A 19849-nucleotide genomic window follows, 5' to 3' on the forward strand; every position below is an offset into this window, starting at 1 on the left:
CAATCAATGAATATCACAACTCAGCAAATCTATAGTTGAGGCTAATTCCTCTAACCTATTTGAACCCTGAATCTAACAAGTAAACTACTCAGACATACCTAAGCAATTCATGACACAAATATAGATAAAAACTGCATAGAATAGAATAGATGAATCAATGGAGTTCCAATCACAAATCTCTCTATGATTTTCTCTCCTAAAACTCTCTCTCTCTCTCGCTGAAAGTAAGAATACAATGGTGGCTAAAAGCTCTCTGCCTCCTAACACTTAGGCAAGTATATAACTATTAGGTTAAAAACTCGTCAGGGGTAATCTTGTAATTTGGTAAAGCCTTGGGTTTAAAGTCAGCTGGAACCAAGTCACGCATCTAGCGTCTCGACATCGATCGATGGTACAGGATGTACATCGATCGATCATAATTTTCAATCGTCGAGGCTTGTCTTCTGTACCGATCGACGGCACTGGATCTGCATCGAACGATTGCTTCTTCTTCGTGTAGACCTCTAATGGTCAGCTCGGATGAAATCTCTTTTAAGCTCCTAAATTCTCCATAATCATCACTTTACTCCAAGATACTGCTGAACCTGAAAACATACCTAATAGGATAGAATATATAATATATAGATAGTAAAACACTTATATACCATGGATGAAAATGAGTCAAATCCATGGTATATCAACTCCCCCAGACTTACCTTTTTGCTTGTCCTCAAGCAAAACAAACATGCAGTCTCTCTGAAAGAGGTTTGAAAATAGCAGGAACTCACAAACCACATCTAAAAAAGTCCTAATAACAAAAGCACATTATGCAATATCATAGCTTAGAAACCAAATTCAACTAGTCTACAACTCAGCAAATTCTGTCTGACATTCCCCTCTACTAACCTCATTTCTTAACATAAATATAAAAGTGCATGCTTTACCTTGGGAGTGTCGATCACAGGATGCAAGGATTTTCAGACAAGTATCTGGAACTGCAGGTAAAAGTTAGTTCTTAATTTCTCTCTCTAATTTCTCTCTTGAGTCAAAGTCTGCTTCCATTACAGGATCAGTGACCAAGATTGGACAGACTTCCATGAATCAAGACTTAATGGTGGTTGCCACCAAGCCATGTTCACTTCTGTTTGACTTATATCCAAGAATTCTTTGTGAATTGAGCCTTGAAGATTGCCGCCTCCAAGTCCCTTTCGAATTCCTTTATTGGAATCTTTATGAATCAAGCCTTAATGGTTTTAGCCACCAATTCCTGTTAAGACTCCCCCTAACTAGATCCTAAGTCCTAATTAAGTAATAAATTTCAGATTTTTTTTATTTTTATTTTTATTTTTATTTTTATTTTTTTAGATAATATCACTAACTACTCTAGGGTCGAAAATAGAGAGAGGAAATGTGATAAATGAATCTACCCAAGACGTTACCTTCTAGACTTGTCTGAAGAATTCGATCTCATGTATACGAACCCCCAAGACAAGCGATTATGTCAGGTTTAGTGTTGGAGGTCAGCTTTGGTTCCTTCAAACAATCAAGGCAAATGTGTATAGTTGACAGGTTGATCCACTTTAGCATCTTTAGTACTATCTGCAATCAGTAAATCTAGAATGGTGCTAAAGAGTGGTTAGACATTCAAGTATAAATCAATAATAAGATCATAGTCCCTTTCACATAGCTAAGCATAACTTTATTAAAATCTTTTTATAAGAATCAGAATAAATAATATCAGTAAACCTCCCCCCAGACTTAAATTACACTGTCCTAGTGTAACACAGTCGGAGTTATGGTGGAAATAAATCATAAGTACTCAATGTAACAAGTTAGGAAGATAAACCTGACCGGAGTGGGAATCGATCGATGTGCATCGGTATGCATCGATCGTCGTATGTGATTGTAAGTCGATCGATGTCGACGTCTCGTCCACGGTCGATATGTTGGTAATTATCCTACTTGGGTCTTGCAATAAATCTGAAAGAATGAAAACGAAAGTAAATACTAGTAACTAAGAAAACCAACTAAAATTACCTAATAGTGGGTTACCTCTCCCACTCAGCGCTTTGTTATAGTCATTTAGCTTGACTGTGGAGGTATGTGGCTAATTGGTGGAAAGACAGCTACTTGTTGGGAAACAAGCATCCACCTCATCTCTGCACATTCTGGACCAAGCTGCAATGAAACTTCTTGTGGCCTCATCATTTCTGGTCCATCTCTCATCCATCTTCTGTATTGCATTTGAGATGTTCTGAAGCCTCTCTAGGATGTTTTCAATGCTGAACTGATGCCATCCTATCTTGTCGTAGGCGTATGCTGATAGCTCGTTCAGTTCCTCATGCATTGACTCCATTTTGTTTTGTATCAGCTGCTCGTCGTCTGGTGTAGACGTGGTATCGATCGATACGACCAAGTGTTTATCGGTCGATGCTGGTGCCTTACTGTCGATCAATTTGAAGCATTTTCTGGTGATCGATGCTGATATCTGGTGTTGAGATGCGAGTTGCCTCTGAATGGCTTTGACTTCCTTCTGTAACCACTCTGCTTGGCTATCCAGTCCACCGAGTGTGACGTCGAATGGAAAGTAGATGTCATCACACCGCTTCTCAAGTCATTCCTCCATTGTGTCTAGAGCTGTGTAAAGCTTTGATGTGATCTGATCAACTTCTGCTGTTCTGTAGGGAAGATGTTCTGTAGGTTTCTGGCCGTCGAGCGATGCCCCACGGAACTCATCATCTGTGTAGACAAGGAGTCCAAGTATCACATGATAGGTGAGGTGAAACAATCGTGCATATCCTCGTAGGTTTGTAACCTATCTTCCACGGCTGCGAACTTGCTATCGATCGATGTGATGGTGCAGATATCGATCAATGTGGCTGGTTGTGGATCCTTCTTGCGAATGGTGTCCAAATCTTGCTGTATCAGATCAATTCTCGTGCTTAACCAGTCCACGTTGTTTTTGGGAGGGTTGTATATGTCGTTAATCCCCGTGTTGATGTATGCGATCTCCCATTCATCCCTCTTCTCTGCCAAACTTTCCGGTTCTGTAGGAATCTGGGATGTCTGTGGCTTGAAGTCGATCGATGTTGCTTTGTTGGCGTCGATCGATGGTGATGTCGTAGCTTCTTTCTCAAGGTTGTGCTGCATACTCTCAATCTCTGTCCTCATCTCTGCCATATTTCTAAAAAGCTCATTGTAACCTCTGTCCAAAGGCTGATAAGTGTCATCTACCAATGTCTTGAGTTCATCTCCTAGCTTTTCCTGAGCTCCACAAATACCAGTCACCATCTCATTAATCTCATCCTTGGTGTAGATCTCTGGTGGTAGTTTTGTAGGTGTGAAAAAAGTGGCATGTTCTGGAAGACATAAGTGACTCTCTTCAAATAGGGATGCTCTCTCCAGAATTTTTCTGATGTTGTCCTTGGTAACAAGGATCATCTCACCAGCTACGCTCCTTGCATATCCAGACTCATCACTGTAGACACCATATTCGTCATTCTGTTCCCATCTGAACTTTCTGGCTCCATAGATGTCATAAGCGCGATGTCCAAATTCGTAACGTCTATCGATCGATGGTGAAGGTGCCTTGTCGAGCGACATTGGTGTTACCCTGTCGAACGATGTAGGAGCAACCTTGTCGATCGATGCTTGGCCAACTGGTCGGCACGATTGGTGTGAACCAATTTCTGTTGTGTCGGCCCTTGGATATTCGTCTGGAACAGCTGAAATGTTGTCTGGAATGCTGCCTTGCTGCATAAAAAAGTTGTCTGGTCCATTGGCCTCCTGAAGAATGTCTGATATGTCCTCTCTGGATACTTGTAGAATCCTTCCATCCAGAGATCTTGCATGGGCATCTGGGTCCCTGAAAATACCAAATTCATCAGGAGTTAGAAAACCGTAATCAATACTCATATTCTTCTTTGTAAATAAAGAAAGTTTAGGTTTAGAATGAGAATCAATCGATGTTGATATTGGAGTATCGATCGATGGTAGACGTTTGTTTGCTAAATTAGAGTTTTTGGATCGAATGCTCTTACTTGATGTTCCTTCTGATTGGTTAGTGAGAGCATTCATCTTTTCTGCTTCGGTGTCGTGATAAGTTATCTGGGGTGCAAAACTCCTGATATAGGTGTTGGTAAACTTACTTGAGATTGGAATATTCCCTTTCTCCTTTTTTAAGGCGGCGGCTTTAATATCGATCGATGTACCAGGTGTTGTATCGATCGATGCATAAGATCGTTTTGCTGGATGAGGGTTGGTGGATTTAATATCGATCGATGTTCTAGAACTCTGTCAAGCATCGCTTCAATCTTGCTTTCCTAAGTCTGTGGTGGTGGATTCTGGTAGAATGAGTTTCCATAGCCTCTGCTGTTGTTGCTGAAAGGTTTCTGGAACTGTAAACTCTAGTTACTCCTCTGACCATTGCCAAAAAAGTTTATGTTTCCACCTTGGTTTCCAGACCTCTGGAATCTAGTACCTCCAATGTAGTTCACATCTTCTTCTCCTTCCATGTCTACAGCTTCTTCTCCTTCAGCTGAGCAGACCTGCTTCCTAAGAAGCTCATGAACCACATCTAACTTTGCTCTATCTTCGTCCATCTGCTCCTTCCCTAGGGATGCAACAAACTTCTTCCTCTCAAAGTCAGTGTTCTTGGTGCTGCTGCTGTATACTAGATTTTCTATCAGTCTCACAGCATCCACCGGATTCCTGGTGTTGAAGTTTCCCTCGCTAGCTGTATCAAGAGCCATCTGATACCTCAAGGCAATACCTCTGAAGAAAGTGCTCAGCAGTTGCACTTCGTTGAATCCGTGGTGTAGACAGTCTCGCTGGAAGAACTTGAATCTGATCCACGCATCTTTGAAAGACCCTCCAGTCTCCTGCGCGAATGTAGCGATTTTGCTCCTCAAGTCTTCAGCGCGTGCCTCATTGAAGAAGTTTGGCAAGAAAGCATTCTTGATGTCGGCCCAGGATGTTAAAGATCCTGTGGGTAGCTGCTTAAGCTAGTGCATCGCTTCTCCAGTCAGAGAATACTTGAAGAGCTTGCACAATAGGTAGTCCTCGGGGACTTCATCCATACGAATAGCAGCAATAAGATCCTCGAACCTCTCCAGATGGTCCATAAGATGCTCGTGCGGTAACCCAAAGTAGGGTATCTGCGACACGAGGGTGTAGTACTGAGGCTTCAGCTCGAAATTCTGCTTCTGCATCTCTGGAAGTCAAATTGCTGATCTGTTGGCGTAGTACTCATCTGGACGATTGTAGTCAGCCAGTGCCCTTGGTCGAGCAGCCTCTTCTACAGGTTGAGCAGCTCCTGTAGCATCAGTATCAGGGATTACATTCCCCTGAGCGTCTAGTTTCTGACCTGTTGCATTACGCAGATGACCATCCTGGTCATACAGGTTTCCATTCTCGTCCTGTCTGAGAATAACAATCGCAACCATGTTTCGCGACTGATGATGGATCGATGTACGCGGTGTAGTATCGATCGATGTCGAACGATGTAGATCGGTCGATGATGAAGGTTGGATGTCGGTCGACGGTTGGGTGCGAGAATCAGTCGATGTGAAAGCTGCTGCGTCGAGCGATGTGGAACGTTGGTCTTTGCAGATCGTGCGTTCCAAGTGAGCAGGATCTTCTGAGAATAGTAGGTGTTTGTCCTTGTTGCTTCTGGTACTGCTGGGCATGCACCTGAAAAGACAAGAAATTTTTTTTGTGTCAGAATGGGGGTACAGAAAAGAATAAGAATCAATAACACTAAATCTAATGGCGATCAAAGCTCCCCGGCAACAGCGCCAAATTTGATACCACTCAAATTACCCTAAGGAGTGAATTACTCTCTCAAATAAGAGGTTCAGTTGCAGTACTTAGGGAATGAATCCACAAGGAGCTAGGTAACCTATTAAATCTAGTCAGGTTATTAATTCTAGGTGTTTATTGTTTTATGGTTATAAAAGTAAATAGCAATCCTAATTGAGCAAGTCTATTGCTCGACTAACAAGATGATTGGGGGTGTAACTTTATTGGAAGATATTAAATGCAGGGTTTCTATTCAGGTGTTAGAGATTATAATCCTATAGATGCCTATCAGTTGCATGCATGATATATTAGAGCTCAACTCCTTAATCACAGTGATCAGCGATGGCAATGTTTCATTGGTTAACTAACTAGATCTTGGATCTCAACTGTCGTCTTTTGATCACAAGAAAGTGTCGATCGATGATCCTATATGGATATCGATCGATACATCATTCGCAATATCGATCGATTGTCCGAAGACAATATCGATCGATAGCTTCTAGCTAAGCCCTAGGCGCGGGTTAATAATGCTCACTAGTCTCCTAGATCAGCGGTTAGCTCTTTCTAGCAGTCCTAGCATGACATATTAGATTCAGGACAGGATGATCAAGGATGCTTGACACATGCAAATTCCTAGGTTCATGTTCTAGTTAGCAAGGCTAAAACAAGCATTAAGAACAATCAATCAATGAATATCACAACTCAGCAAATCTATAGTTTGGGCTAATCCCTCTAACCTATTTGAACCCGGAGTCTAACAAGTAAACTACTCAGACATACCTAAGCAATTCATGACATAAAATATAGATAAAAACTGCATAGAATAGAATAGATGAATCAATGGGGTTCCAATCACAAATCTCTCTATGATTTTCTCTCCTAAAACTCTCTCTCTCTCTCTCGCTGAAAGTAAGAATACAATGGTGGCTAAAAGCTCTCTGCCTCCTAACACTTAGGCAAGTATATAACTATTAGGTTAAAAACTCATCAGGGGTAATCTTGTAATTTGGTTTAGCCTTGGGTTTAAAGTCTGCTGGAACCAAGTTGCGCATCTCGCGTCTCGACATCGATCGATGGTACAGGATGTACATCGATCGATCATAATTTTCAATCGTCGAGGCTTCTCTTCTGTATCAATCGACGTCACTAGATGTGCATCGAACGATTGCTTCTTCTTCGTTTCGACCTCTAATGGTTAGCTCGGATGAAATCTCTAGCTCCTAAATGCATCATAATCATCACTTTACTCCAAGATACTGCTGAACCTGAAAACATATCTAATAGGATAGAATATATAATATATAGAAAGTAAAACACTTATATACCATGGATGAAAATGGGTCAAATCCATGGTATATCACATGTGTATACATATCACCGATTTACAATCTTCGTAAAACCGGTCCCCATTACATACCCGGAAAGTTCTTCGTACAATCAGATCAAGTCTTACGAAGAAACTTTCGAAAGTAAACATAACTGGTTTTACGAAGAAGTATATTTTCTTTTGCAAACACAAAGCTGTAAGATCTGACTTTGGATGATCAATCTAAACTTTATCTCTTCGCATTACGATGTAATAGATCTCATTTTTTAGCCCTGCGGCTAGCTGACTTTTGCCTTTCTTTTCCCTTGGCCACATCCGAGAAGGCAATCCCACAGCTGACTTTGCACTGGTTCTGTATTAAACCTCTTAGGCTTTGTCTTCCTCAGACAAAAACGAATCAATTTTCGTAAGACTATAGGTAACATTATACGAAACATTTGTCGTCTAACTGAAACCTAGAGAGGAAAAGCGTTTTCTACGACTATCGGCCATCTTAAGACGGATGAAACCAGGCAAGCTTGGCCTATCAATCTGGGCAAGCGCTATTTCGTCCTCGATCAATTACACCTTCCAGTAAAAGTCTGAACAAGAACTCGAAATCCCCTTTAAGTACAATCGTAAACTAACATGATCTTCATGTTAACACAAAAGTACCATGGTCTAATCCTTGACCTACAACGTCCTTGGCTATCTGAGTGAACACATCCTTCACGCCAAGCCTTTGAGCAACCACGGCTCCATCACTTAACGCATAAACGACAATCTGCGATTTGTCTAAAAATGTCATGTGACTATTAAGAGAACAATTATCGTATAACCCATAGTCGAAAATCATATGATAAAATTCTTCGTAATAAAACTCAGTCCTAACAACCAAACGGTTAACGGAAAATCTAAACTTGTCGACAATTGACCAAGTTCAATACGCTCCACCATTAACTTTAAATCCTGCTATGTTTTACCCATAATACACGGCATGTAAGGAAAAATTTGTAACAAAGCTCCTAGAGCTATACGAAACATCCTCAAAAATGCACGAAATAGATCTCGGAAGGCCAACACTTCACAAAGCACTATGAAGAAAAACGCTTCTTCTCATGGAAAAATTTACGCGACCCCTCGGTCCTAATTCCTCGATCGCAAATCAAACTACTTAACATCAAAAATGGAACAACAATTTTGGCTGCGAACATCCGCAGATAAACCAAGACGTTTCTCCAACGCAGGGTTAAGACTAAACCCTTGCAACACCGGAACACCTTCAAGCCCGCAAACATTTCAAGCACGAAACGCGGCATACGAAAGAATAACAAATCTCCAGCATCGCGAGACGTCGCAGACGCCCGAAGATTCGTTCTTCGACAAAATTTTCTTCCTCGATAAAAACACCTTCTTGGAAGACCAGACAGTCATACGCACTAACATCTTCTCAAAACATATCATTCGCGAAGACTCAAAACGGTAATTTTTACCATTAAGTTTGTTGCTGATCACAACAAACTCTTAACGTCCTAAACAGACTTAGCCATCTCGTGGAGATAACTCTCGTACATCCGACACAGGGATAATAGCGTTATAAAAGAAACCAAAAATTTTTGGTCAGCACTTCCAAGAGGCTTAAAAATTATCCTTGGAGAGATGCTTGGTTCCAACCATGAAAACCATGTTGATCATTAAGCTTGCCAATGTCCCTCTGGACATTCATCATCTGTGTTGAACCTATCGATCGATGTTGAACCTTCTTCCTGAAAATCATGTTGATCATTAAGCTTGCCAATGTCCCTCTGGACATTCATCATCTGTGTAGACAAGGAGTCCAAGTATCACATGATAGGTGAGGTGAAACAATCGTGCATATCCTCGTAGGTTTGTAACCTATCTTCCATGGCTGCGAACTTGCTATCGATCGATGTGATGGTGCAGATATCGATCAATGTGGCTGGTTGTGGATCCTTCTTGCGAATGGTGTCCAAATCTTGCTGTATCAGATCAATTCTCGTGCTTAACCAGTCCACGTTGTTTTTGGGAGGGTTGTATATGTCGTTAATCCCCGTGTTGATGTATGCGATCTCCCATTCATCCCTCTTCTCTGCCAAACTTTCCGGTTCTGTAGGAATCTGGGATGTCTGTGGCTTGAAGTCGATCGATGTTGCTTTGTTGGCGTCGATCGATGGTGATGTCGTAGCTTCTTTCTCAAGGTTGTGCTGCATACTCTCAATCTCTGTCCTCATCTCTGCCATATTTCTGAAAAGCTCATTGTAACCTCTGTCCAAAGGCTGATAAGTGTCATCTACCAATGTCTTGAGTTCATCTCCTAGCTTTTCCTGAGCTCCACAAATACCAGTCACCATCTCATTAATCTCATCCTTGGTGTAGATCTCTGGTGGTAGTTTTGTAGGTGTGAAAAAAGTGGCATGTTCTGGAAGACATAAGTGACTCTCTTCAAATAGGGATGCTCTCTCCAGAATTTTTCTGATGTTGTCCTTGGTAACAAGGATCATCTCACCAGCTACGCTCCTTGCATATCCAGACTCATCACTGTAGACACCATATTCGTCATTCTGTTCCCATCTGAACTTTCTGGCTCCATAGATGTCATAAGCGCGATGTCCAAATTCGTAACGTCTATCGATCGATGGTGAAGGTGCCTTGTCGAGCGACATTGGTGTTACCCTGTCGAACGATGTAGGAGCAACCTTGTCGATCGATGCTTGGCCAACTGGTCGGCACGATTGGTGTGAACCAATTTCTGTTGTGTCGGCCCTTGGATATTCGTCTGGAACAGCTGAAATGTTGTCTGGAATGCTGCGTTGCTGCATAAAAAAGTTGTCTGGTCCATTGGCCTCCTGAAGAATGTCTGATATGTCCTCTCTGGATACTTGTAGAATCCTTCCATCCATAGATCTTGCATGGGCATCTGGGTCCCTGAAAATACCAAATTCATCAGGAGTTAGAAAACCGTAATCAATACTCATATTCTTCTTTGTAAATAAAGAAAGTTTAGGTTTAGAATGAGAATCAATCGATGTTGATATTGGAGTATCGATCGATGGTAGACGTTTGTTTCCTAAATTAGGGTTTTTGGATCGAATGCTCTTACTTGATGTTCCTTCTGATTGGTTAGTGAGAGCATTCATCTTTTCTGCTTCGGTGTCGTGATAAGTTATCTGGGGTGCAAAACTCCTGATATAGGTGTTGGTAAACTTACTTGAGATTGGAATATTCCCTTTCTCCTTTTTTAAGGCGGCGGCTTTAATATCGATCGATGTACCAGGTGTTGTATCGATCGATGCATAAGATCGTTTTGCTGGATGAGGGTTGGTGGATTTAATATCGATCGATGTTCTAGAACTCTGTCAAGCATCGCTTCAATCTTGCTTTCCTAAGTCTGTGGTGGTGGATTCTGGTAGAATGAGTTTCCATAGCCTCTGCTGTTGTTGCTGAAAGGTTTCTGGAACTGTAAACTCTAGTTACTCCTCTGACCATTGCCAAAAAAGTTTATGTTTCCACCTTGGTTTCCAGACCTCTGGAATCTAGTACCTCCAATGTAGTTCACATCTTCTTCTCCTTCCATGTCTACAGCTTCTTCTCCTTCAGCTGAGCAGACCTGCTTCCTAAGAAGCTCATGAACCACATCTAACTTTGCTCTATCTTCGTCCATCTGCTCCTTCCCTAGGGATGCAACAAACTTCTTCCTCTCAAAGTCAGTGTTCTTGGTGCTGCTGCTGTATACTAGATTTTCTATCAGTCTCACAGCATCCACCGGATTCCTGGTGTTGAAGTTTCCCTCGCTAGCTGTATCAAGAGCCATCTGATACCTCAAGGCAATACCTCTGAAGAAAGTGCTCAGCAGTTGCACTTCGTTGAATCCGTGGTGTAGACAGTCTCGCTGGAAGAACTTGAATCTGATCCACGCATCTTTGAAAGACCCTCCAGTCTCCTGCGCGAATGTAGCGATTTTGCTCCTCAAGTCTTCAGCGCGTGCCTCATTGAAGAAGTTTGGCAAGAAAGCATTCTTGATGTCGGCCCAGGATGTTAAAGATCCTGTGGGTAGCTGCTTAAGCTAGTGCATCGCTTCTCCAGTCAGAGAATACTTGAAGAGCTTGCACAATAGGTAGTCCTCGGGGACTTCATCCATACGAATAGCAGCAATAAGATCCTCGAACCTCTCCAGATGGTCCATAGGATGCTCGTGCGGTAACCCAAAGTAGGGTATCTGCGACACGAGGGTGTAGTACTGAGGCTTCAGCTCGAAATTCTGCTTCTGCATCTCTGGAAGTCAAATTGCTGATCTGTTGGCGTAGTACTCATCTGGACGATTGTAGTCAGCCAGTGCCCTTGGTCGAGCAGCCTCTTCTACAGGTTGAGCAGCTCCTGTAGCATCAGTATCAGGGATTACATTCCCCTGAGCGTCTAGTTTCTGACCTGTTGCATTACGCAGATGACCATCCTGGTCATACAGGTTTCCATTCTCGTCCTGTCTGAGAATAACAATCGCAACCATGTTTCGCGACTGATGATGGATCGATGTACGCGGTGTAGTATCGATCGATGTCGAACGATGTAGATCGGTCGATGATGAAGGTTGGATGTCGGTCGACGGTTGGGTGCGAGAATCAGTCGATGTGAAAGCTGCTGCGTCGAGCGATGTGGAACGTTGGTCTTTGCAGATCGTGCGTTCCAAGTGAGCAGGATCTTCTGAGAATAGTAGGTGTTTGTCCTTGTTGCTTCTGGTACTGCTGGGCATGCACCTGAAAAGACAAGAAATTTTTTTTGTGTCAGAATGGGGGTACAGAAAAGAATAAGAATCAATAACACTAAATCTAATGGCGATCAAAGCTCCCCGGCAACAGCGCCAAATTTGATACCACTCAAATTACCCTAAGGAGTGAATTACTCTCTCAAATAAGAGGTTCAGTTGCAGTACTTAGGGAATGAATCCACAAGGAGCTAGGTAACCTATTAAATCTAGTCAGGTTATTAATTCTAGGTGTTTATTGTTTTATGGTTATAAAAGTAAATAGCAATCCTAATTGAGCAAGTCTATTGCTCGACTAACAAGATGATTGGGGGTGTAACTTTATTGGAAGATATTAAATGCAGGGTTTCTATTCAGGTGTTAGAGATTATAATCCTATAGATGCCTATCAGTTGCATGCATGATATATTAGAGCTCAACTCCTTAATCACAGTGATCAGCGATGGCAATGTTTCATTGGTTAACTAACTAGATCTTGGATCTCAACTGTCGTCTTTTGATCACAAGAAAGTGTCGATCGATGATCCTATATGGATATCGATCGATACATCATTCGCAATATCGATCGATTGTCCGAAGACAATATCGATCGATAGCTTCTAGCTAAGCCCTAGGCGCGGGTTAATAATGCTCACTAGTCTCCTAGATCAGCGGTTAGCTCTTTCTAGCAGTCCTAGCATGACATATTAGATTCAGGACAGGATGATCAAGGATGCTTGACACATGCAAATTCCTAGGTTCATGTTCTAGTTAGCAAGGCTAAAACAAGCATTAAGAACAATCAATCAATGAATATCACAACTCAGCAAATCTATAGTTTGGGCTAATCCCTCTAACCTATTTGAACCCGGAGTCTAACAAGTAAACTACTCAGACATACCTAAGCAATTCATGACATAAAATATAGATAAAAACTGCATAGAATAGAATAGATGAATCAATGGGGTTCCAATCACAAATCTCTCTATGATTTTCTCTCCTAAAACTCTCTCTCTCTCTCGCTGAAAGTAAGAATACAATGGTGGCTAAAAGCTCTCTGCCTCCTAACACTTAGGCAAGTATATAACTATTAGGTTAAAAACTCATCAGGGGTAATCTTGTAATTTGGTTTAGCCTTGGGTTTAAAGTCTGCTGGAACCAAGTTGCGCATCTCGCGTCTCGACATCGATCGATGGTACAGGATGTACATCGATCGATCATAATTTTCAATCGTCGAGGCTTCTCTTCTGTATCAATCGACGGCACTAGATGTGCATCGAACGATTGCTTCTTCTTCGTTTCGACCTCTAATGGTTAGCTCGGATGAAATCTCTAGCTCCTAAATGCATCATAATCATCACTTTACTCCAAGATACTGCTGAACCTGAAAACATATCTAATAGGATAGAATATATAATATATAGAAAGTAAAACACTTATATACCATGGATGAAAATGGGTCAAATCCATGGTATATCACATGTGTATACATATCACCGATTTACAATCTTCGTAAAACCGGTCCCCATTACTTACCCGGAAAGTTCTTCGTACAATCAGATCAAGTCTTACGAAGAAACTTTCGAAAGTAAACATAACTGGTTTTACGAAGAAGTATATTTTCTTTTGCAAACACAAAGCTGTAAGATCTGACTTTGGATGATCAATCTAAACTTTATCTCTTCGCATTACGATGTAATAGATCTCATTTTTTAGCCCTGCGGCTAGCTGACTTTTGCCTTTCTTTTCCCTTGGCCACATCCGAGAAGGCAATCCCACAGCTGACTTTGCACTGGTTCTGTATTAAACCTCTTAGGCTTTGTCTTCCTCAGACAAAAACGAATCAATTTTCGTAAGACTATAGGTAACATTATACGAAACATTTGTCGTCTAACTGAAACCTAGAGCGGAGAAGCGTTTTCTACGACTATCGGCCATCTTAAGACGGATGAAACCAGGCAAGCTTGGCCTATCAATCTGGGCAAGCGCTATTTCGTCCTCGATCAATTACACCTTCCAGTAAAAGTCTGAACAAGAACTCGAAATCCCCTTTAAGTACAATCGTAAACTAACATGATCTTCATGTTAACACAAAAGTACCATGGTCTAATCCTTGACCTACAACGTCCTTGGCTATCTGAGTGAACACATCCTTCACGCCAAGCCTTTGAGCAACCACGGCTCCATCACTTAACGCATAAACGACAATCTGCGATTTGTCTAAAAACGTCATGTGACTATTAAGAGAACAATTATCGTATAACCCATAGTCGAAAATCATATGATAAAATTCTTCGTAATAAAACTCAGTCCTAACAACCAAACGGTTAACGGAAAATCTAAACTTGTCGACAATTGACCAAGTTCAATACGCTCCACCATTAACTTTAAATCCTGCTATGTTTTACCCATAATACACGGCATGTAAGGAAAAATTTGTAACAAAGCTCCTAGAGCTATACGAAACATCCTCAAAAATGCACGAAATAGATCTCGGAAGACCAACACTTCACAAAGCACTATGAAGAAAAACGCTTCTTCTCATGGAAAAATTTACGCGACCCCTCGGTCCTAATTCCTCGATCGCAAATCAAACTACTTAACATCAAAAATGGAACAACAATTTTGGCTGCGAACATCCGCAGATAAACCAAGACGTTTCTCCAACGCAGGGTTAAGACTAAACCCTTGCAACACCGGAACACCTTCAAGCCCGCAAACATTTCAAGCACGAAACGCGGCATACGAAAGAATAACAAATCTCCAGCATCGCGAGACGTCGCAGACGCCCGAAGATTCGTTCTTCGACAAAATTTTCTTCCTCGATAAAAACACCTTCTTGGAAGACCAGACAGTCATACGCACTAACATCTTCTCAAAACATATCATTCGCGAAGACTCAAAACGGTAATTTTTACCATTAAGTTTGTTGCTGATCACAACAAACTCTTAACGTCCTAAACAGACTTAGCCATCTCGTGGAGATAACTCTCGTACATCCGACACAGGGATAATAGCGTTATAAAAGAAACCAAAAATTTTTGGTCAGCACTTCCAAGAGGCTTAAAAATTATCCTTGGAGAGATGCTTGGTTCCAACCATACAAGTCGTATAAGCCGAGAACCTATCGCAGACTTTAAATCGGTATGGAATCAGGATGAAACTGAAACGGGATACGTAAGTCGAATTAGTCATCGCACCCTCTAAAACCAGGAGTAAACCTAGGTCTTGCCCAAAACCCAGCACACTGGTCTCTAACATCTCAAGACATGATATCCAAAAGTGATAACGAGATCTTAAATCATGTCCCTTCGTCAATATTCTAACTCTCTCGATCGAATTTTTTTGAAAAATCAAATTCTTCGAACAATGCCATCTAGAACGAGCAGCGAATACGACGATCCAACAAATAAGTTAGATACGAGATGACAACTTGTATTCTTCCCTCTACATTCGCACGAATACAAACTTGCTTTTCGAAAAAAATAGTTTTCAATTCGAAGCCACATGGCTCAGTCTTGAAAACATAAATACGGCCACACTCGGCCAAAGCAAACAGCCTTCAAGGCTAAATCTCGTGGCCGACAAAGGTCCGCTACAAAATGTCGTCAACGGCAGCATAACCGGACCGTAAAAGGTCTCACTGGAAAACAGGTCATCAGAATCTTAACTCCAAGACGAACTACAAATGGCTTGATCCCCTTTGACAAGGGTACGTAGGCAGCTTTCATAGGGCGCAGCCCCAATCTTACCAAATTACACTCTTTTAGAGTGAACGTACAACTTTCAACTGACATTTTCAACCATTAATTTCGCCTAACTTGCCTAACTTGTCTTATCACTCGCTAGAACCTCACATTTACGATCCACAGTTCTAACGGGCTGGCGGGCTAACTGTTGGGGTCAAAAAGGTCTCGACGGAATTAACGTTTGAATGTCGTCAAAAAATCGGCATGAACGTTTTTACGAAAAGTATTCTTCGTAAAGATTACTTTTACGAAAAGTCTTGCGGTGAAATATTGCGTTAATCTTGGTTCATTCATCAAAACTAAAGAACACGTTCATGAAACGTCAGAAAAAGATGAAAAGAAGGTCGCCACATAATGACCGACCCGCGAACAAGCCGGTCGCTACGTAGCGACCGATCCGCAACGAGTCGGTCGCTACGTAGCGACCGACCAAGCCTCTCGGTCGGTCACTACGTAGCGACTGATCCGCAACGAGTCGGTCGCTACGTAGCGACCGACCAAGCCTCTCGATCGGTCACTACGTAGCGACCGATCCGCAACGAGTCGATCGCTATGTAGCGACCGACCAAGCCTCTCGGTCGGTCGCTACGTAGCGACCAAACCGCAACGAGTCGGTCGCTACGTAGCAACCGATCTGCAACGAGTCGGTCGCTACGTAGCGACCGACCATGTTGGGGTCGAAAACGGTAATGACGAAGTTAATGTCCAAATCTCCGTAAAAATCAGCGTGAACATTTTTTACGAAAGTTATTCTTCATAAAAAGAATCTTCACAAAGAGCCTTGCGGTAAAATCTTGTTCTAATCTCAATCGAACCGCTAAATACCGATTGTCCGGAGGCAACGGACACGTATCCAAATCAGCCACGGACGAGCTCAAGTATGGCCATCGGACCACGCACAAGCCAATCTCGGTCGCTAGCGACCGAGCTCCAGCCAAGCTCGGTCGCTACATAGTGACCGAGCACGTACACGGCTACGTGTCGGTTGCTACGTAGCGACCGAAAACTTTCCCAAAACGTCGATACGACATGAATCCATGCATTCTCGTCTACTCTTTAATGCTATCTCCCATAGGCCATGGCTAAACCATTCTTTGTTTCTCATCACTCGAAGTCATCAGTCAAACTTTATGATAAAAACTGCGGGAAGTTTGTTTTTATCGAAGAAACCGTAATAAACTTTTCGAGTCAAAGACGGCCCAAAGAGACCTAAAACGCAACTCGAAGCCCACTTTCGATTTCTTAACCAAAAAACCATAAGCCTTATGATGGTTTATGCTTGGTTCGTAAGGCAAGATAAATGTCAAGTTTCCGCGGATACATTTGAAGTTTCCGAAGATAATCACGAAGATCCGAAAAATTGGAATATCTCCATTTTTGAGCTATGACGGGTTAAGGGCAGAAGGGGAAAGGTGCAAACCAACCTAGGAACAAGTATATAAGGACTCCTAGGTGAGAGGTAAAGCAGGATTCTAGACAGAGCAAACTTAGCACTTAGAGCATTTAGGCAACTTTCCGTTTTTGTTATTTCGAGCTGCGACTCAACTAGGTTTTGCTATCTTAGGTTGTTAGAACTAGGAATCTCACCGACAGCTCTCATAGCCGAGGCTTCTTCTACCTTGTTGTAACGCTCATACGCGAATTCAGAATAAGACACCTTTTGCTCTTTTTTACGATTTTTTATTTCTTTTCGTCTTTACTTTCGTGTTCTGATTGTTTGGCGTGTGGTTTAGCAGATATCCGGGACCTCTGGGAAATTAGGGTTTTCCTAACTTTCCTAATTTAAACGGAAATCGACAGTGTGAATTTTGGTTCCCACAACGAAGACGAAAAAGAGGCCGGCTATTGCCGCTTCTTTGCCGAAAACCTCACCGGTGCCGCTCTCGAATGGTTCGCCGGCCTAGAAGAAAACTCAATCGACAACTTCACACAATTGGTGTCTACATTACTCAGGCAATACTCGGTTTTCATATAAACAAGGGTTACTGAGGCAAATCTCTGGAATCTCAGACAAGCACCCTTCAAACTGCTAAGAGCATACATAAATAAGTTCAGAGAGATCAAAGCCAAGATTCCGCATCCAAACGAAGTCGTGGCCCTAGCAGCACTAAAGAACGGCGTCTGGCTCTAATCCAAATTCAAGGAAGAAATGGCAGTGCGAGCACCTATCTCGTTGGACGTCGCCTTACATCGAGCCTCCTACTTCGCAACCCACGAGGAAGAGGTCGCAGCTTTAAAGGAACAGTACAGCGCAAACAAAAATAACGCCGCCAAAAATATTAATGCTCCCAAAGAACCAGCAACTAAAGGGCAACACTCGTATGCGATAAAAAATTCACCGCAAAACAAATTGTTGACGTACGATCTCAACAAATTATGTGCCTTCCATAACCGTAAAGGTCATTCAACCGAGGATTTTCGAGCAGCAATTTGCAATCAAAACAAAAATAAAGAAACCAGCGAAGATACTGGAGAAGAAGAGGAGGCACCGGCAACTCCAAAAGCCAATCGTAAAACTAAGGGCTCTTCGAACAAAAGAAGCAGATAAACCGAGCTAGAATCACCTTGCTCTCCACCCCCAACACCGAAGAAAATAGTCGACATGATTTCATGGGGACAAAAGAGCGATACCCCTAACAAAATCGAAGGACAGACCGAAGGAAAAATCTGCATCGATATTATAGTAGCAATCCACACACTAGAGAACCTCGACGAGGCTCCTCCTCTTCCTAGCGTTACTCAAGACAACCCAAATGCAAAGTCTCCCTTCAGGAGAATCCCCAATATCAAGTGAAAGCATAAGATGGCCAAAATCCGGGAACTACTAGAAAGACCGATTGCCCCACAAATTCGGAAAGAATACAGCACGCGAACTCTTAATCGCAACCAGTCTGGGGGGACAGAGACTCTACCAACCAGCACCCCCAAAAAATGGAATTTCCCGGGTCGCGGTAAAAATAAAAAAAGAATCGACTTTATTTACGGAGGCTCTAAGTTCTATAACTCAGTTAACTCGATCAAAGCATACCAACGAAGAGCCGAAAACAACGTCGGAATCAAGGAGCCCCTATCAGGTCCCGACCATGAAATAACCTTCGACGAAAATGAGACAGCAGATCTCGACAAGCTGCACGACGATGCTCTCGAAATACGACTCTACGTCGGCGGTTGCGAACTATCTCGGGTCATGATCGATACAGGAAGCTCAGCCGACGTCCTCTTCTATGACGCGTTCAAGAGAATGGGATTCACCAAGGCCCTCCTTAAACAAGAACGGACTCCGCTAATCGGATTTGCAGGAGAAACTACTTACTCCCTTGGGTCAATCGAACTCGCAGTAACCGCCGGAGAAGTCAGGAAAATCGTCGAATTCATCGTGATAGATCGTCCAGCCCCGTTCAACGCAATCCTCGGAAGACCCTGGCTGTATAGCCTGAAGGCAGTTTCCTCATCCTATCACCAATGCCAGAAGTTCCCAACTCCAAAAGGGATCAAAACTATTAGAGGAAGTCAAAAGAGCTCCAGAACATGCTACCTTGCAAGCTTCAAGGATATCGAGCAGCACGCCTAAAAACAAACATGCAAAGTCCCCGAACAGACGTACGCACGTACGCGACCCTACTCCTAGGGAAAACAATCGAACTACGTTATGACTTGATCCCTCGCCGAGGGTACGTAGGCAACTCATGACACGAGTTCAGTCACCCACCAACTGCAAAGCTCAAAAAGACGCACGAATGAAGCATGCTAGTACGACGACATCGACCTCGAATAGAAAGTCAAAACTACCATCTCTATCCCACATTTGTAATATAACGACATTTGACATTTTAATGAAATCTAGTTTTTTCTATGCTTCGCACTTCGAGCTCATTCGATATCTTATATCCATTCAACGCAATTCCTCGAATACTTATAATGGTTGGGTGCAGACCAAGACCTTGATCAAGTCTTCAGAAACAGCCAGCCCAGCCATCCAACGCGGCAAAAACTCGTAAACAAAATCTTTTGTTGCATCAGACACACGTCGATAAAAGTATCTACGACAAGTCGACCCGGCCCCAAAAGATTGGCTCACATAAGAATAAAAACAAAAACTCAAGAACTCACCGCCATCACATCGAGTTCGGACCCGAGCTCGAACTCCTTCGCTCGAAGACACAGCAACCCGTCCGAAGCCAACATGTTATTGTTCATGATCTCCTTCAGAAGATCTATAATAGCCATAACTTCCTTAAGACGAGCTTCACAATCAGC

At 42.5% G+C, this 19849-nt stretch overlaps 1 protein-coding gene across 1 annotated transcript; it reads left to right on the forward strand.

The window, feature by feature from the left end:
* The first annotated feature begins 18395 nt into the window (after positions 1 to 18395).
* Positions 18396 to 19163, forward strand: LOC106442623. The gene has a single exon (XM_013884286.1). It carries the CDS (start codon positions 18396 to 18398, stop codon positions 19161 to 19163), a length of 768 nt encoding a protein of 255 aa, XP_013739740.1.
* The last annotated feature ends 686 nt before the right edge of the window (positions 19164 to 19849 follow it).

Source organism: Brassica napus, chromosome C2 (genome assembly GCF_020379485.1).
Source record: "Brassica napus cultivar Da-Ae chromosome C2, Da-Ae, whole genome shotgun sequence".
Classification (NCBI taxonomy): Eukaryota; Viridiplantae; Streptophyta; class Magnoliopsida; order Brassicales; family Brassicaceae; genus Brassica; species Brassica napus.